Genomic DNA, 16445 nt, shown 5'->3' with positions numbered 1-16445 from the left:
CATTATACATTCTAAAACCAAGGGTTTCAACCTGTACACATCGGGCAACAGAGTGAAACATATTAAAAACAAAATAAACACACACACACACATACAATTGAAAACTCTAAAAACTGTGTAAATAGAAATTCAGTGAAATCATAGCAATGAAAAATATAGCCATATTGTACGTTTACTTGTACCGAGTCAAAAACCAAACTATTGTTTTCCATTCAAATATTTAAATAATCTTAATTTCAATGTGCGTTTTTAATTAATTGAAACGGTATCTGCATGTATATAATTATATATTTGTATGCCAAAAGTCAAAAGTCAATAGCTTCAACTTGAACAATAAACGTAACATTTAAACGTACATGTAATCAAACGATGATATTGATTTAGCGGGATTTGTTGGCGTGGCAAATTTTATATATCTGTTGTTAGTTGCAATGCGTTAAATTTCTCATACATGCGCGTTCCATTTTACATTTTAGCTAGATTCCGTCTCTCCACATATTATATATGTGATTATATAATGATACTGAAGTTAACCTATTTTCCCCCTGTAATCAATTACTCGCGAAATTATGCACTGGACAGCAATATTTAACTTTCAACACCGTAAAATTGATCAGGGGTTTGCGTTGGTTTGTGTTTTGGCCTATGAAACTCAGGCACATGTGACTTTTGACACTGAATAACATTTCGCAATATTTTACAAGAGCATATATAAGGCCATCATCTCGTCAGAATTTTTGGTCGAGACTTGTGACGTCATCAATGTATATGCCTTAAATTATTAGCTAAAAGAAAAAAATATACATCACAAATGTGATGGCAAAGTATTTTATCTTCAGCTTCAGATCAATTTCCAATAGCCAATTCAACGTGTAACTCTTGCTGTTTCACCAAAGAAAAATTAAAAATGAATGATTTAGGAGTCACATGACAGGTGCGTTATTTGTTGTAGACAAGGCCCTACTGTGGGGAATTTCTTTTTATCCATCATTCACACTTGAAGTAGAGTGCTATAAATAGTTTCAAATGGTAAGTAAAATATCCAACAATTGGTGGTCTACTCCACTAAATTAATAAGATAGTCTAGAATCTACCTATAAATGCCCGATTTGGTTACATACATGAAGAAGGCTTCCTGAACATGCCGACCGTGAGACACAACAAACATCCGACACGTGTATACAAACAAATACAGAAGCACATCATGATCATACATTCAGAATTCTATGTTTCGAAATCGATACATCTTAAAATAGAATTTAACAACTCATGAGAACCTGTGCTGCTCAGCCTATGATATCGTGCCATCGTATGGCCTGACCAAAGTAATGAATATTCATGAGGTGCGGAGTTGGTAACGTTCCCATGTTTTGTACCAATAGAGCATAACCAACAGTCGACAAGGAAGGTTCATTGTAAACTGAGATCGGTGATTTTAACATTTATTCGTTTGGAAATGTTTAACTTCAAAACATATTAACAAATTGGGATTTTCTGATCGTGTATATTTTGAAAACGGTGTGTTGAATTGATTCAACAGCACCTTCAGTTTCTAGATCACCCCACATCGTTGCCATTCCATCAGCCGTTGCTACACATACGACAAGGGAGTGACCGACTGCAAGAACAGGGAGGCTGTATTTCAGAAACCAGTTCGCTGTAAACTCAGTTAGAATTCTGAAAGTGTTTCAAAGATGAAGTACTTCTGTTGGCGAGTTGGACTATTAACATTTCTTCTTGTTATTTCAAGAGTAACATTTGCTCTGGAAAGCGGTAAGTTTGTATAAAACACGAAACATGTAGTGTATGAATGCGGTTACACGCCGGCCGGCGCGACATGTTATCATATCATGTTTCCTGTAACGTTCAAATTTGGTTTACGCTATCGTTTTAAATTTCCGTTGTACATATAATATAGTCTTTAATAGTTGTCAAAACAAATTAAAATGTAAAATATTATTTTCCAGACAACCCATGCCCCGACGACAGGTTTCACTGTGGTAACAACATCTGTATTTCTAGCGATTGGAAATGTGACGGAACGTACGACTGTGTAGAAACTCATGCTGACGAAGTTGGTTGTGGTAAGTTTGCTCGACAATCATATATTTGACGGTCATGTTCTACTAGGGAAAAAAACAATACATAATGAAATTTAAAATGTTCCAATATTGACAGCAGCACTCGGTAACCTTCTGCATTATTAATTTACATAGTATTGTCAGAGATAATAGTTAGTTGTCATTTTGTCGGGTAATGCTGAAATGTACTTGTAGGGAAATAGGTAGTAATTTTATTTATTCACGCCCCTAAAATTTGTCAAAATACACATTTGCAAAGCTACGTGAATATTATTGTCCCCATGAGGCAATACAAGAGTGTGCATGTGTGACCTTACAATCTGATTGGCTGAGACTGCATCAGCTGAGGTCAGTTGAGAAATATCCGCCAATGAAAATCGTATGAACTGACACACCAGTATGTGCTGTCATGGGTGACGGAAGTTACACAGTAGGTCAAATGCTTCGAATACTTCACTAATGCTAAGGTTACAAAATGTTTATTGAAACTTAATTAAAATTCGGTACATTTGTCGATTGATCGGCATTGCTTTGGGTAGATTGCAACTTTTTCTTTTACGTTTAATAATGTGGAAGAAACCATGTGCAGCGTATGAAATTATCAAATGTCTGTTACACCCACACAATTTGAAGAACCTTATTTCTGGGCCCAGAATTCTTCAAAATGAGATAGTGTTCATTAAAAACCATTCTAAAAACCCAGATTACTGACAATGCAAACATGTAAGTTCATAATTTGAACAAACTATACACACCATCTTTTGAATATTTAATGAGAATAAAATACAATGAATTATGTAGATTTATCTAGTCTAATTTGAACTGATATTGGAAATTTAATAGTTATTAACTTAAGAATTATTTTGTACATTGTCATAATATGTGAATATGACTGCATATAAAGGGATGATTCTTAGATTTTCAACCCTCTGATAATACAATTGACAAGTTAACTATATGTAGGAGTTTGAAATAAAGGCTCTGCATCAATTTTGGGAGGTTAACTTGTATATTTCCCCTAAAAAGCAGTTAATCCAGATAATCAATTTATGTTTTTGAAAGGAATTTTCTATTCAATTTACAGAATACAGGGCATGCAAGGCTGATGAATTCAACTGTGGAAACAACACATTATGTATACCTATCAGTTGGAAATGTGACCAAGATGCTGACTGCCCAAACAAAATGGATGAAACAAATGAAACTTGTGGTAAATATTTAGTATTGATTGAAGATTTTTGAACCTTTTCCCCTCCCAATCAAATGTTCAGAACCAAAAATGCATTTGGAATTATGAAAATTGTTTCATTTATCCTGTATTGATTTTTTCCAACAGCAAACCCATGTAAAGATGATGAGTTCAGCTGTGGTGATGGGAAATGCATTCCAAGCTTGTGGGTGTGTGATGAGATGAGCGACTGTTCTGATGGTCGTGATGAACAGACCTGTAGTAAGTATTTTATGGTAATTTTACTCCTATGAAAATTGCTGCAACTCTGGCAGTATACTTCTTTATAAATAACATCTCAAAAGTTTAAATTATGTTAATATGTTGTGTTGCATGCTTTAGTTTTGCATTATAAAATAGCTAACTAGCGATCACATAAAGTAATTTAATTAAGGTACATATTATTAATTATGTATTAATCAACTGTCCTGTTTTACAGCTGCAAAGACTTGTTCCAGTTCAGAGTTCCAATGTGCAGATCATCAATGTGTTGCTGGAAACTGGCGTTGTGATGGTGACACAGACTGTAGAGATGGGAGTGATGAAATTGATTGTGGTAAGTTGCATTTCTAAGTATGAAATTCTTTCAAAGGATTTTTTTTCCAAATTAACTGATGCTGGTGAAACAAGGAAGTCCAATCTTGCCCCCTAGTATAATTTATTGGAAATTGCTGGTGAAAATAATTCTTAACAATTCAAATTTTACTTAAAATTCTATGACTTTGTTTAATTTCAGCTGCAGTTGAAGAATGTACTGGAGACCATTTCAAATGCAACAACTCACAATGTCTGCCTGCAAACTGGCATTGTGATGGAGACCATGATTGTGAGGATCACAGTGACGAGTTTCGCTGTGTAAGCCTTGTACCTCAATGTGAAGTTGAGGAGTGGAGTTGTGCTACTTCAGACCAGTGTATTCACCTGTCCTGGCGCTGTGATGGCGACAACGATTGCTTTGATGAGTCGGATGAAGTTAACTGTAAGTATTTTGTAAAAGATTGAAGAAGATTTCTGACATGTGTAAGATCAATGCTTGTAATTTTAGTTCAATTTTTTCAACATATTTGACCTTCTTGACCAAATTGTACAACTAGCCTAATTAATAATGCATGCCAGTGTGACTTCTTGTTTAAATTTGGAATTGTGCCAATTTGTAACCGACCCGTGCCATATATTACAATACTATCGGATATTGTACTGTTAGTATTCTACCATGCTCTATTGCCCATGTTATTAATTATATATGAATGGATAATTCCATATTGTTCATTGTGTAATTTGTCTGAAAAATAAAATCCTATAATGATAAAAATATTTATGTTTCTTAAAGATATTACTTTCTCTTGTTCCAGGTACCCACACTTGTGCCAGTAATGAATTCAAGTGCGAAAACAATCAATGTATCAACAGTGTTTTGAGATGTGATGGAGAAATTGAATGTGCTGATGCATCTGATGAAGCAAACTGTAAAACTAGTAAGTTATTTAATTGATGTTCTCTTTCATCATTCATATATTTTTTTTAATATGAATCAATGCCAAGTGAAATGACTCAAAGAATTGGGTCACAAATTCTTTTGACACATTTATATGTTGATATTGTCTTTTCAGCCTGTGACAATGCAACTGAATTTGGCTGCCGTACAGAAAATGGTTTTGAGTGTCTCCCTGCAGAGAAAGTTTGTGACGGAAATATGGACTGTTTGGATGATGAAGACGAGTTCAAATGCACAATTTCAGGTGAGTTACTTTTCAGTGAATCATTAGATAAGACGTAGCTTGGTATTGTATTACTGAGGGCTAAGCCTATACCTGTAAAACATCTTAACTGACCCTAGGATGCAAATCCAAAACATTATCCAAGTGTGGGATTTCTGCCTGCCCAGAACCCCAGGACCAAATGGGTTTTCTGCCTGAAGTGTCATATAATTTCATTGGAAATCAAAATTAATCAAGTACAAGTAGGACTTGGAAAAAAATAAAATAAAAAAAATCTTTTTAAGTGGGATCATTATAAATGTTTCCTTAGAATGCATCCAAATTGATTTAATATATAAATTCATTAATGATTTGAATTAAATTTCATTCAAAATTATTTATTATACAAATTAAAAGGACATTACTTGTTATTTTTTAATGCATCTTCAAGAAGGTACCACTGAGTCATATGGTAGGTGTGATAAATCTTTACTGTCGTAATATCTAGAATAGTAGATGTTGTGGATGGAATTATTTAAATATTTGTTTTGATTGATTTTTTAGATACTTTTTTGTTCTCTTTCAATTTACTCGTTTTGATCACAATATGTGTGAGAATTTGTAAAACAAGTTTTGCAATGTTCGGATACATATTACATTGAATTTCCTTTAACCGCTCATTTGTGATTTATTGAGTCCTAGTTACTCCCATGTAGTCCCACACCCACTCTTGTTGTTGTTGTTAACCCTTTATCAGTTTTTGAGAGAAAAAAAACAAAAATGCCTGAAGTTTTACTTTTCATTTGCTTTTGTGTCGGTTGCTCTAAAATAATACTTTCCTGAGCTTGATAATGAGTTGGGCTCAGAAGTAGGAAAGTGATCAATATATTTTGTCTTTTATCTTACAATTGTTTTTCACATTGAAATAAGTTATAATGCATTTGTTAAAAAGAACAACAAACAAAAAAACCATAGATAAAAATTAAAACAAGTATTTCTGAAGATTCAGTAATATTGGCTTTGGATTTGAGATTGCAATGGAAAAAATGTTATTCTGGAAAAAAAAAAAAAACATTTATCAGATTCAGTGTAAAGAAATATTTTGTCAAATATATGATTTATTGATCAATTTTTTTTTAATTTGCCAAGATCAATGTGCATTCTATAAATTTGGAATCTTTATTTCAGTTGATCCATGTCAAGAACATAATGGTGGATGTTCTCAGGTGTGTGTGAAAATATTCCGTAATGGACATCGTTGTGACTGTTTTGAAGGATACAAATTAGTCGGACACAACATGTGCGAAGGTACTTATTATGATTTTACTACAGTTTCACAATTATCATAATATTATTATATATAAGAGAAACTAAAATGGGCTGTACAAGAATCTTGTAGAATAAATCTGCAGAATATTAATTGCAAAAAAAAAAAAAAATAGTGGTAATATTTAAGTTGAAAATGAAAGAAAAGTTGTTCTTATACATTACATGTTTAATACTTGTACAATTGTACATTTAAGAAAAAGATAGTTAATGTAAATTTACATGAGTTTCTTTTCCTAATGATAGTAAATATTTACCTGTATTTTATAGATAACAATGAGTGTGCTCCTGAGGATGGCAAACAGAAAATGTGTTCCCAGGGCTGTGTGAATCACAAAGGAGGGTACAAGTGCAGTTGTGTTGAAGGATACACTCTGGATCCCCATGGGTTCTGTCGAGTTAATGGTAAGCCACATAACTAAATATAGGTTAAATACTCATTTTAACCTATACAATCTGAATTCAATTTTGAATTGGTTAGATGTTTTGTAGTATTGTATGTCAGAAAAAAAAAAAACGGTTTTGAACTGAATAAAATGGTTAATTTAAATGTTGATCATTACAGGTATACGACCCCATTTGTTGGTGGCCAATCGCTTTGACATCCGTACATTACAAGTTGATACTTGGTGGGAGCAGACTGTACTTGAGGACCTGACCAGTGCTGTAGCTGTAGACTTTGACTATAATGATGGTTTCCTCTTTTGGACCGACATCACAAAAGAACAGATCTTCCGGTAATGTTTTAGGCATACATAAATGACATTTGAAAGAATAATTACACATTTTCTTTGTCGATTAAAATTTGAATAAATTTAAGTGTTTCAAATATATTTCTGAATAAAAATTGTGTCGCAAAACAAAATGTCCACAGATGTTTAAAACGCTCTACTTGTTTTATTTCTACAGTGCCAGAAAAGTGGCCAATGGTTCTGCCGTTGATGAGAAAGTTATTGTCTCTAATAATGTAAAGACTCCAGATGGCATTGCCGTGGACTGGCTCTACAACCATGTATATTGGACCGATGCTACATTTGATAAAATTGAAGTGATGAGCTACGATGGCCAGATGCGTAGAAACATTGTCACGGAAGGTCTGGATGAACCACGTGCCATCGTTGTTGATCCATTGCAAGGGTATGTTTCAATACTTCCAGTTTTAGTGTCAACATAAATTCTGACATCAAATACCTGTTTTAGATCAGTTCATTAAGTTATTACAGTTGAGTGATACCTATTAAATAATTCAAAACAATTGCTTTGTTCAGAAAGTTTAAAAAATGATTTGAAACAATAGGAAATTTAGTTATAAATTAAGTTCATATAAATTAATCGAGTATAAATTAAGTTTGTTTGATTTACTTGTAGATGGATGTACTGGACTGACTGGGGACAGAAGCCAATGATTTCTCGTTGTGGACTTAACGGAAAACACCAGAGTGTCATTGTTGATCAGGGCATCGAGTGGCCAAATGGACTTACAATTGGTAAGGAAATGTCTATGACATCGACCAAGCAATGTTCTGATTTTGAAAGAAACAAAATGGTATAGATTTTAAATTTCATAATATCAAGAAAAAAATGATTGTAGCATTTGTACTAATTTTATTTCTGCTGTGGTCTTTTCAGATTATGTTGATCAGCGCCTGTTCTGGGTTGATGCCAAGTTAAAGATGATCAGGTCTGTTGATACTGATGGTAAATCTGGTTACACGGTTCTTCACAATGCCCAAAGCATCATCCATCCATTTGCCATCACAGTGTTTGAGGATGACTTGTACTGGACCGACTGGAAAGCAGAGTCCATCCGTACAGTGAACAAGTTCAGAGGTGACGGATACCACCAGGTTGCCATTGGTCTTCACTCTCCTATGGACATTCACTTTTACCATGAAAAAGTGCAGAAGAACGGTAAGTTTTGTCAGAATATTATATTCAAGACAATATAATTCTGATATTAAGCAAGATGATTTTGATTTGAATTCTTCGCTGTTGAAATTGCGAATTAGTATTATCTTTATTTTTATAAACAGATCATGTTATCTTTTATTTTCAGGCATCAACCATTGTGGCAGCAATAATGGACTGTGTAGTGACTTCTGCTTTCCATCCCCTCAGGGAAGCAGTGTACCAAATGATACTGACAAAGCAAATGGATACACCTGTGGTTGTCGCAATCACTACACTCTCAATTCCGACCAAAAGACATGTGTGCTAGATGTTGTTGGTAAGTACGATAGATTTATTTTTATTTGTAGATAAGTGATAGTAGTTGGTATTCTGTTTACTCCAGATCATTTAACCAACTATGAGAAACAAATTTTGCAGCCTTTTTCAATTAGAAATTGATAATTGGCTTGATAATTTTAATGAATATATAAATCAATACCAAACTAAATTCTTTAAATTCCAAGGAATTGTATTTAACTAGCTGCAAGATTTGCTTGTCATTGATTGTGTTTAAATGTATTTTGATTCAGTCTGAAATGGTGTGCATTTTACAAGATCCTATGAACTTTGAGAGAATTTAAGGATTTTGCGTACAACTATAAACATCTCTAAACATATTAATGGGTGTTTGCAGGGTGAAATCAAGAGATTTCTAGATAATAATTGAAAAGTTCATGAGATCATTTTTCTTCATTTAACTTTTGAATAGCCAAGATTCAGATTGAAATTGTTCATTTGATCAGTTGGTTCCTTTAATTAAAGCCGAATTAACATTGATTCGGAGAAGAGTTTTGTAGTGCCCAATGGCACCTAGACATATTAGCCATCCTTTCCAGTATTGTCATTTCCCTATTTAGAATGAAAATTAATTTGGTTGTGTCAAACGATGACAAGGATTTGGGGTTAAACACAAATAATCCCAACTATTAAGTACTTTACAATCTAGTATAGTTTGAATCTTGGCTAAGAGTTGTTTCATCATACCGGCTCTCAGTACCTTTGTAGTGCTAGTTTTTGTATACTCTGCAAAGCTTGTACTCCTGATTGCTATCAAAGGTTTTGTTCTCTTGCTAGCCTTTTAAAACATGATACATTGGAATTTGTTACTGGATCTTTTAATATATTTAAAGGGACGTTCATGTGCAATTTTTGTTATTCCTTTAGAAATCTGTGCGTTAAACACATGTAAATTTTACAAGTAAACCACAGCAAAGGAATGCTATAATTTTTCTTCCACAGTGACTATATCAAATGTTAAATTTTATGATTAGAGTGCTTGCATTGATAAGACTCATCATTTTATTAGAGCATGTTCAAAATTGAAGAACAAATTTTATGAAATTGTTATTAAATTGCATCTGCATGAATGTCCATTACCTGGAAATGACAAATTCCTTTGTGTTATTTACACACCTTTTTCAGCAACAAAACACTTCCTTCATTGATGAATACTTTTACTTCAGAACTTTAAAGGATTTATCATGTATTAGTAAAACAGTAAATGAAAGATTTATTTATTTTTTTTGGGGGGGGGGGGGGGGGGAATCTTTATATGAACACAACTTGCAACAAATTTGTTTAATGTATAGTCAGATTGGGATTGATATACTTTAGCAAAATTGCTTAATTATCAAAAAAAAAAGATGAAGGAAGTGGTAATTATTTGCTGAAGTGTTACTTACTAACCTGGTAACGGCATGGCGTTTTGTTCCACAGACATATCAACCCCTACTCCATCACCTATACCTACTAGTACTAAGAACACTACTTCTACTGAATCGCCTAATAAAGTTCCCGTGTCGAATGGTAAGGACAATTTATGTGAAAACCCATTGTTATGTGACAGGGTGGGGATAGGATTGTTCTCAGTTTTGTCTCCACCTGTTCCTCGCTTGCTCCATGACTGACAGGAGATTAAAAGACCAGCGCTTTGATTTATAAACTCTGTTAATCTATGTAGAAGTTGATCCTTCAAAGTTGCATTTAAGATGTGGGTGATTTTCTAAAGTTCTTGGAATTCATTTGCAACCTCACCATTGACTAATTGCTGATGACATAACCATGTAATACTGATTTGAAGTGAAATTTAGTAAATTATTCAAACAAATTTCAAAAGTTTTTATACTGACCAGCATTAATTAATACATTATACATAGCTGTTATAGATAAAGCCATTTCTATTGCAGATTTATTACAAAAAAAATCTGGCATTGTTGTTTGAGAAAATGCGTGTTTAAAAATGGGAAGTACTAAAAATAATCGTTCTTCCCTTGTATTAGAACTGAAGCTATCTAAACCAATACTAATAATTCTGTGATTCAATATTTTTCTGAAGAGTACTTGTGTCTGCCTGTTTTAACATTTTTTATGTACCTAAATGGATTGAACAATAAGTATAATGTTTGATATTTTGATGTGTTGGCAATATTTTGTTTGCAATGCTGAATACCACAGCTGACAATGCATGTCGAGAATGGAATGTTAGATATTATTCACAGCATGTTGATAGAAAATCCTCGGCAAGAATGTAATGTTCAACAGAATGCCAATGAAAGATTGGTTTCCTGAAATAATGTGATAACATTTTGGTTTTCTTTTGACAGTTACTACTGAGAAACCCAAAGCAACTACTGCCAAACCTAAGCCAACTACCGAGGAACCTGCCCATTCCACTGCTGCTCCTGAAGTAACTACACAAGAAGGATACACTGTCATTGCTCCTACTTCTCGTACAAACAATACAGACACTGGTACACCCTTCTTACAAGATGACCAAAAAGTGGGAGTCATTGCTGGCGTTGTTGTTGGTGTAGTAGCAGTCATCTTCATCGTCCTCGGCGTTGTCGGCTTCATCTTCTACAGACGGTATACAAACAGAAATATAAAGAGCATGAATTTTGACAATCCTGTCTACAGGAAAACAACAGAAGACCACCAATTCATCATTCCATATGGCAACAGAGATAATCAAAACAGGAGAGACAACAGTAATAATCCGGTAGGTACAACCATAAGTTGACTTGTGAACACCTGTATAAACACATGTAACTAAAGATTGTAAACTTCCAACTTGAAAAGGGATGAAAGATTTTTTTTTTATGTCAAAATTATTTTTATCACAAAACTAATTTTTGAATAAATTATTAATCAAGTTTAAGATGCAGTTGCTTGCACTTAAAAATTTGCAAAAATGAAATATATATGTAATGAATACAATGTATTGTAGTGTAATATATTTACTCTTTTTGTTTTTCAGGCGTTACAACCTTTAACGAAACACCCAGAAGTTTAATGAATGGACAGAAATAGGGAAACAAATATATAAATGTGATCAAATTGGTTACACATGTATGGGATCGTTGCTTCGTGACAATTCAAGCAGTAGTTGCAGGATGGATTCCACAAAGTCCCAACAAAAACATGAAAAGTGGCTCGTCATCGGTTCACGCTTTCTTCAAGGCAGCTATCTTCTTGTGCAAGAAATGGCATTATATCAGTTCCATAAACTGGTATTCCGAACAAAAATGCTACTTGAATGAATAAAATCAAAGAAGAATAAGACTGGAAGCCAACACCACTCTATCTGTGGTTGAGTACTTCATCACTTTCTGATAGAAACACGGTTTGCCACAAAAATAAAGTGCTGTAACTGATTACTATCAGGAAATCGACGGCGGTTGCATGCAAGGTAGATACCTATCCGGACAGGTTGTTTACGAGCTGTTGTCGGGGCCAACATCGGAACACCTGGGCGATGCTCATCTGTCCTTGAACCACAACAAGGTCTCTGATTTACATGACCTTGTGGTTTAACTTTGGATGCCAAAGAATCTGAAATATATTCCGTGAAGTTTTTTTTTCCAAGAAGTTATCATTCTACACTCTACAGCTGATCTTATTTTATTGTTTTGTTAAATTTTGGTTAAAATATTTTTTTTAACAGTGGATTAGAACTTGATCTGGACAGTTGTACTCTGAAGGAATTTCTCATCTATTCAGTTATTAGATAACAGATCTGAATAAGAGCATTTATAAACATCAGTCCAAATCTTTTCACATTGTCTTTTGACAGTTTCTGACTTTAATATTTTTATGAATGTACATGAATTTTTTTAAATTCCAGTGCTTTTTCTTTTCTCTCTCATTCTATCCATAATTTCTTGTTATTAAACAGGCATTCAAGTTATAATATTCAGAATTTTACTGAAATTTAATGGAAATCTGTCAAAATGAATCAATATCACTTTATCAGTGTTACATTTCAGTCCCCACCATCTAGCACTATCTTTACCCACCATAATGATGTATGTTTTTGAAAATATAAATCCTGAGTGCTTTAGCATTTCACTAGGTGCATTCCTTGTTTAGAGGGGTACTATTTCTCCTGTCCTCTGTACTAGTGACCTTTCTTGTTGAATGTTCTGTAGTGGTGTATGTTGGAGATTTATATTTGTACTACACATTATTTATTCTGGTTACAGAGGATGTGTTTGACTTTATTTTGTGCAATTATGAAAAGTTAATTTCTTGTCATATTTATTTAAATCACTCCGCTTAATGTTTTTTCAGTTTTGATTATACAAAAGCTTCTCATACTAAGTACTAGTTTGTAAATGTGATTAAAAGTACTTTTTTTTCTATATGCATTTGTCCATGCTAAGTTTTATTAGTATTAAAGAGAAAGATCTGTAAACATTTACTTTCCTTGTTTTGATACATGTATAGGAATGAAGCCTTTTGAACAACTGATTTTCAGCAAAATGGTATCTGATTTGTATTTTTCACAACTGACTTAGCCTATTATGCTGAGTGCTTTGCTTACATGTGTGTATATGTGTATAAATGTGTATTATATTGTTGAAAATATGACAGAATGTTATGATTGAAAGAAAATGCAAAGAGTATAGAATTTTATATGCTCCAATGTAGTGCTATTGAGTAAATGCTTCAGTCTCTCAGAGGGACAAAATGCAAGTCTGTGATTAATTGTGAAAATGATTGAAATTGCATTGCTCATCTTGAGAAATATGGGTTGTGCCATTTCAATAACAGATATTTAATATTGTATGAACGATTGCACTGTTTTTAGTGCTATATGAATCTGGTTCGAGATCGGTGCTCTATGTACCAAGAATATGAATCTGGAAGTTATAGTTAGTTGTACATATCATGAATTTCTGAAAGGGAGATAGATAGCAAAACCACCTTATAATGAACCCAAGTTTCCACACAAGTTCTCATTCTAATCGACAGAAAGTTCTAATAATTCTGTATGGGCTCATTGTAAAGGGGTTTTACTGTATCAAGTGTGTTACTTCAACTTAAGGATTTCTACTCCGTGCCAAACATACTAGTGGAAAGAGAAGAAAGTTCTGAAATGACTGCATCAAGTATACTTCATGCTTGTGTGGCTTTTATGTATGGGATCTTGAAACTTATTAAGAAAACAACATGAAATTCATCAGTATTGAACTTCAGTATAACCAGCTTATGGTTGTAAGCTGAGCTCAAAAAGTGTAAAAAAAAATTATTTAGTTGATAGATGTAAAAAGTTTTGTTGTACAAGTGTATGTATATAAAAGAGTACATGTGTACTGTGTATGTCGGAAGCTTTGTAATAAATTGCCGTAGATTAGGTGTAAATATTTGCTTGCGAAAGTCTCAAAAGTCGCTATGTAAATTCGCTTGTCTGAGTGTTGTTAAAAGTTGTTTGAAATTGTTTAATAGGAATGGAGATTCATATAAATGATGGGAGCGATTGTTGATGGGGAAGTATACAATACAGAAATCATGGACCGAATGATTGTTGTTTTCATGTTTTCATCAGATGTACAAGTGTGTTTGACTATATCACAAGGGAGCGAGAACGTTTTGATTGCATGTGAGATGGTATCATTCCTTTCATTGAACTATCAGTTGGGCCTATTTTTTCACGTCAAATACTCCCCCAAGTAGATTTATATCTTGCTTCTCCATCATCAGTTGTGAGAGGCATGATCAGTGACAGTTGACTTGAAGGTAAAAAAAAAAATCTTTTCATTCACACATATCAGCTTTAAACTGCCACTCCAAAACCACACCCCTCGACCACATCCGCTATATCAGGGTATACTCAATACAGAAGTGTTCCTCCAAAACCTCTGTCTTAACATACCATTTTAACCCGATCTTTCTGCTTCGGAGTTGCTTCCACATTGAATCTCATGCATGATCGCATAATTAACAGTTTCAAATGTTAATTATATTTATATACTATATACATTCCATTTGTATCGCGCATTGTACAGTTCATAGCCATTCCCATGCTTTATCAACCGAGGAGGAACCACAGACTTGTAGCTTCTAATATAAGTCTGTGCATAACATAACACATTTTAAACTATTTTTTCCTTTCCATGAATATTTGGCATGTCTTGCAAGTAATTCTGGTAAAATGCTGATAGAACAGTGGAAGGTTTGATATTATCCGTGGAGAGAGGAGAGAAAGTGTCTGGTTGTTAACATGCTAAAATTTCATCCATTGTGATAGTGAAAGGATCATGGATGTATTTATAGGTAAAAGAGGTGCATAAATGATGGTTGAATGTTGATGTTGCTTGAAATAATCTACATGATGTAATTTCAATCGACAGAAAATAAAATATAAAAATAATGGAAGTCATTTGTTGTGTTTTTACTAGATATTCTTAAGTGGTCGCGGACTTTAATTTGGTATAAAAAATATAGCTTAAATATGTCATGTGTTGAACATCTGATTAAGACGTTCGTTTTCATAATATCTATGATTCATCGCAGCGTAATGTTGTGCTTGGCTGCACATCATGTTTGTACTTGAATTTCATAACTGATCATAATGAAAATTCGCCAGAAGACTAAATTGCGTTTCTAATGTTGGACAGATTATGTACAATGCAGTTAATTAGTCGTGTGTGGAAACTGTCCAACTTGTCTGAATAATAGAGCTAGCCAAGCTTTAACATGGAATTTTACCGTGGGACCCCTGGAGGTCATAACCCTCTGCTAGTTTGTCCTCTCCGGGACACAACTTACGAGCCTAATAAGTAGGTCACGATATAGGTTTTTATTCAGGAATTCAAAAGATCAGCCAACTCGGTTAAACAGCGTTGTAGATATAGTTATAATTCTTTTTTTTTGTTTACATAACACAGACGGTTGATTTGTTTGTGTTATTACCCAGGGTTTCCGCAAAGTCAGTTTATAGTACTCGGCTAATACACAGACATTGTGCTGGAATATTAATGAGTGACGTCAACCGGTGGTACGATATGGCGGGCAAGGTTTCTAGATCCCCATTATTGAATGAATGGAATGTGTACGAGACGGGCTGCTACGTTACGATAAACGGAGGTGTGTCGCTGTGCATCAGTGAGCACTACGTTATACTACTAAGGGAGACTTGGAGCCGAGCCAACAAATGACGGGACTTGTAACCAGGATATTTTTTTAACATTGAATGCTTCGTAGTGCAATTGAATAAAACTAAACATGGACTTAGATACTAGAGTTTCAATGTTCTGTTTATCTATAGTGCATATCACTGTTAAATGGCTACAAAATGTAGTACTATTCAGATCTAGGTCAGGGATTTTAAAAAGTAGTCCATAGACTTAACGGCTATAAATTGAGTCACTGAGTCAACGTTAGGGGAGGTAAAATCCTGCCACAATGATCAGGTTTTGTGGGGACCGACTGAGTACTTGGTAGACCACAGCAGAGACCTATATTAATATATAATATATAATTAGTATATAACAGTTAGGTCTAGATATCCACATACTCGTCTCGCCTGTCAAAAACAAGGCGACCAAACACTGCACATATTTTCATTTGTCCTTCAAAATGTCGAAATTCTGTTGTTAGGGCCAGAGAAAAATGGTCATTTTTTTAATAAACATAAACATCCGGTCATTACCAATATACCCACAGGCTGTGCCAACGTCATTGGCATGTCGCCGTGTGTTGAGGTGCGATTATATAATTGACGTTGTACATTTTACTATCGTGTGTTAATGTGTTTACACTTTCCCCGGCGCCAATTTTCAGATCAAACATGCCACCAATTTTTCTACCGAATCCTGATCAATATTTTCACCCTGATTGAATATCGAAATGGGGGTATTATGGTAGAGCTAGAATCTACAT

General features: G+C 34.0%; 1 protein-coding gene across 3 annotated transcripts; it reads left to right on the top strand.

Moving 5' to 3' along the window:
• Positions 1-1379: 1379 nt before the first annotated feature.
• Positions 1380-14939, top strand: LOC117326168 (low-density lipoprotein receptor-like). Of its 3 annotated transcripts, XM_033882805.1 has the most exons (19): positions 1380-1773; positions 1968-2084; positions 3166-3291; positions 3418-3531; positions 3749-3865; positions 4046-4288; positions 4662-4784; positions 4920-5048; positions 5458-5478; positions 6195-6314; positions 6603-6737; positions 6898-7069; positions 7242-7469; positions 7701-7819; positions 7962-8243; positions 8389-8559; positions 9999-10088; positions 10886-11280; positions 11539-14939. In XM_033882805.1, exons 1-19 carry the CDS (start codon positions 1695-1697, stop codon positions 11572-11574), a joined length of 2817 nt encoding a protein of 938 aa, XP_033738696.1. In that variant the 5' UTR covers positions 1380-1694; the 3' UTR covers positions 11575-14939. The 3 variants fall into 3 exon arrangements, with proteins under 3 accessions (XP_033738696.1, XP_033738697.1, XP_033738698.1); XM_033882806.1 differs by lacking the exon at positions 5458-5478; XM_033882807.1 differs by lacking the exon at positions 9999-10088 and having other exon boundaries at positions 1381-1773.
• The last annotated feature ends 1506 nt before the right edge of the window (positions 14940-16445 follow it).

The sequence above is a fragment of the Pecten maximus genome, chromosome 4 (assembly GCF_902652985.1).
Source record: "Pecten maximus chromosome 4, xPecMax1.1, whole genome shotgun sequence".
NCBI classification, from domain to species: Eukaryota; Metazoa; Mollusca; class Bivalvia; order Pectinida; family Pectinidae; genus Pecten; species Pecten maximus.
Note: the sequence above shows the minus strand (reverse complement) of the source record. Positions and strands in the feature narration are given on the sequence as shown.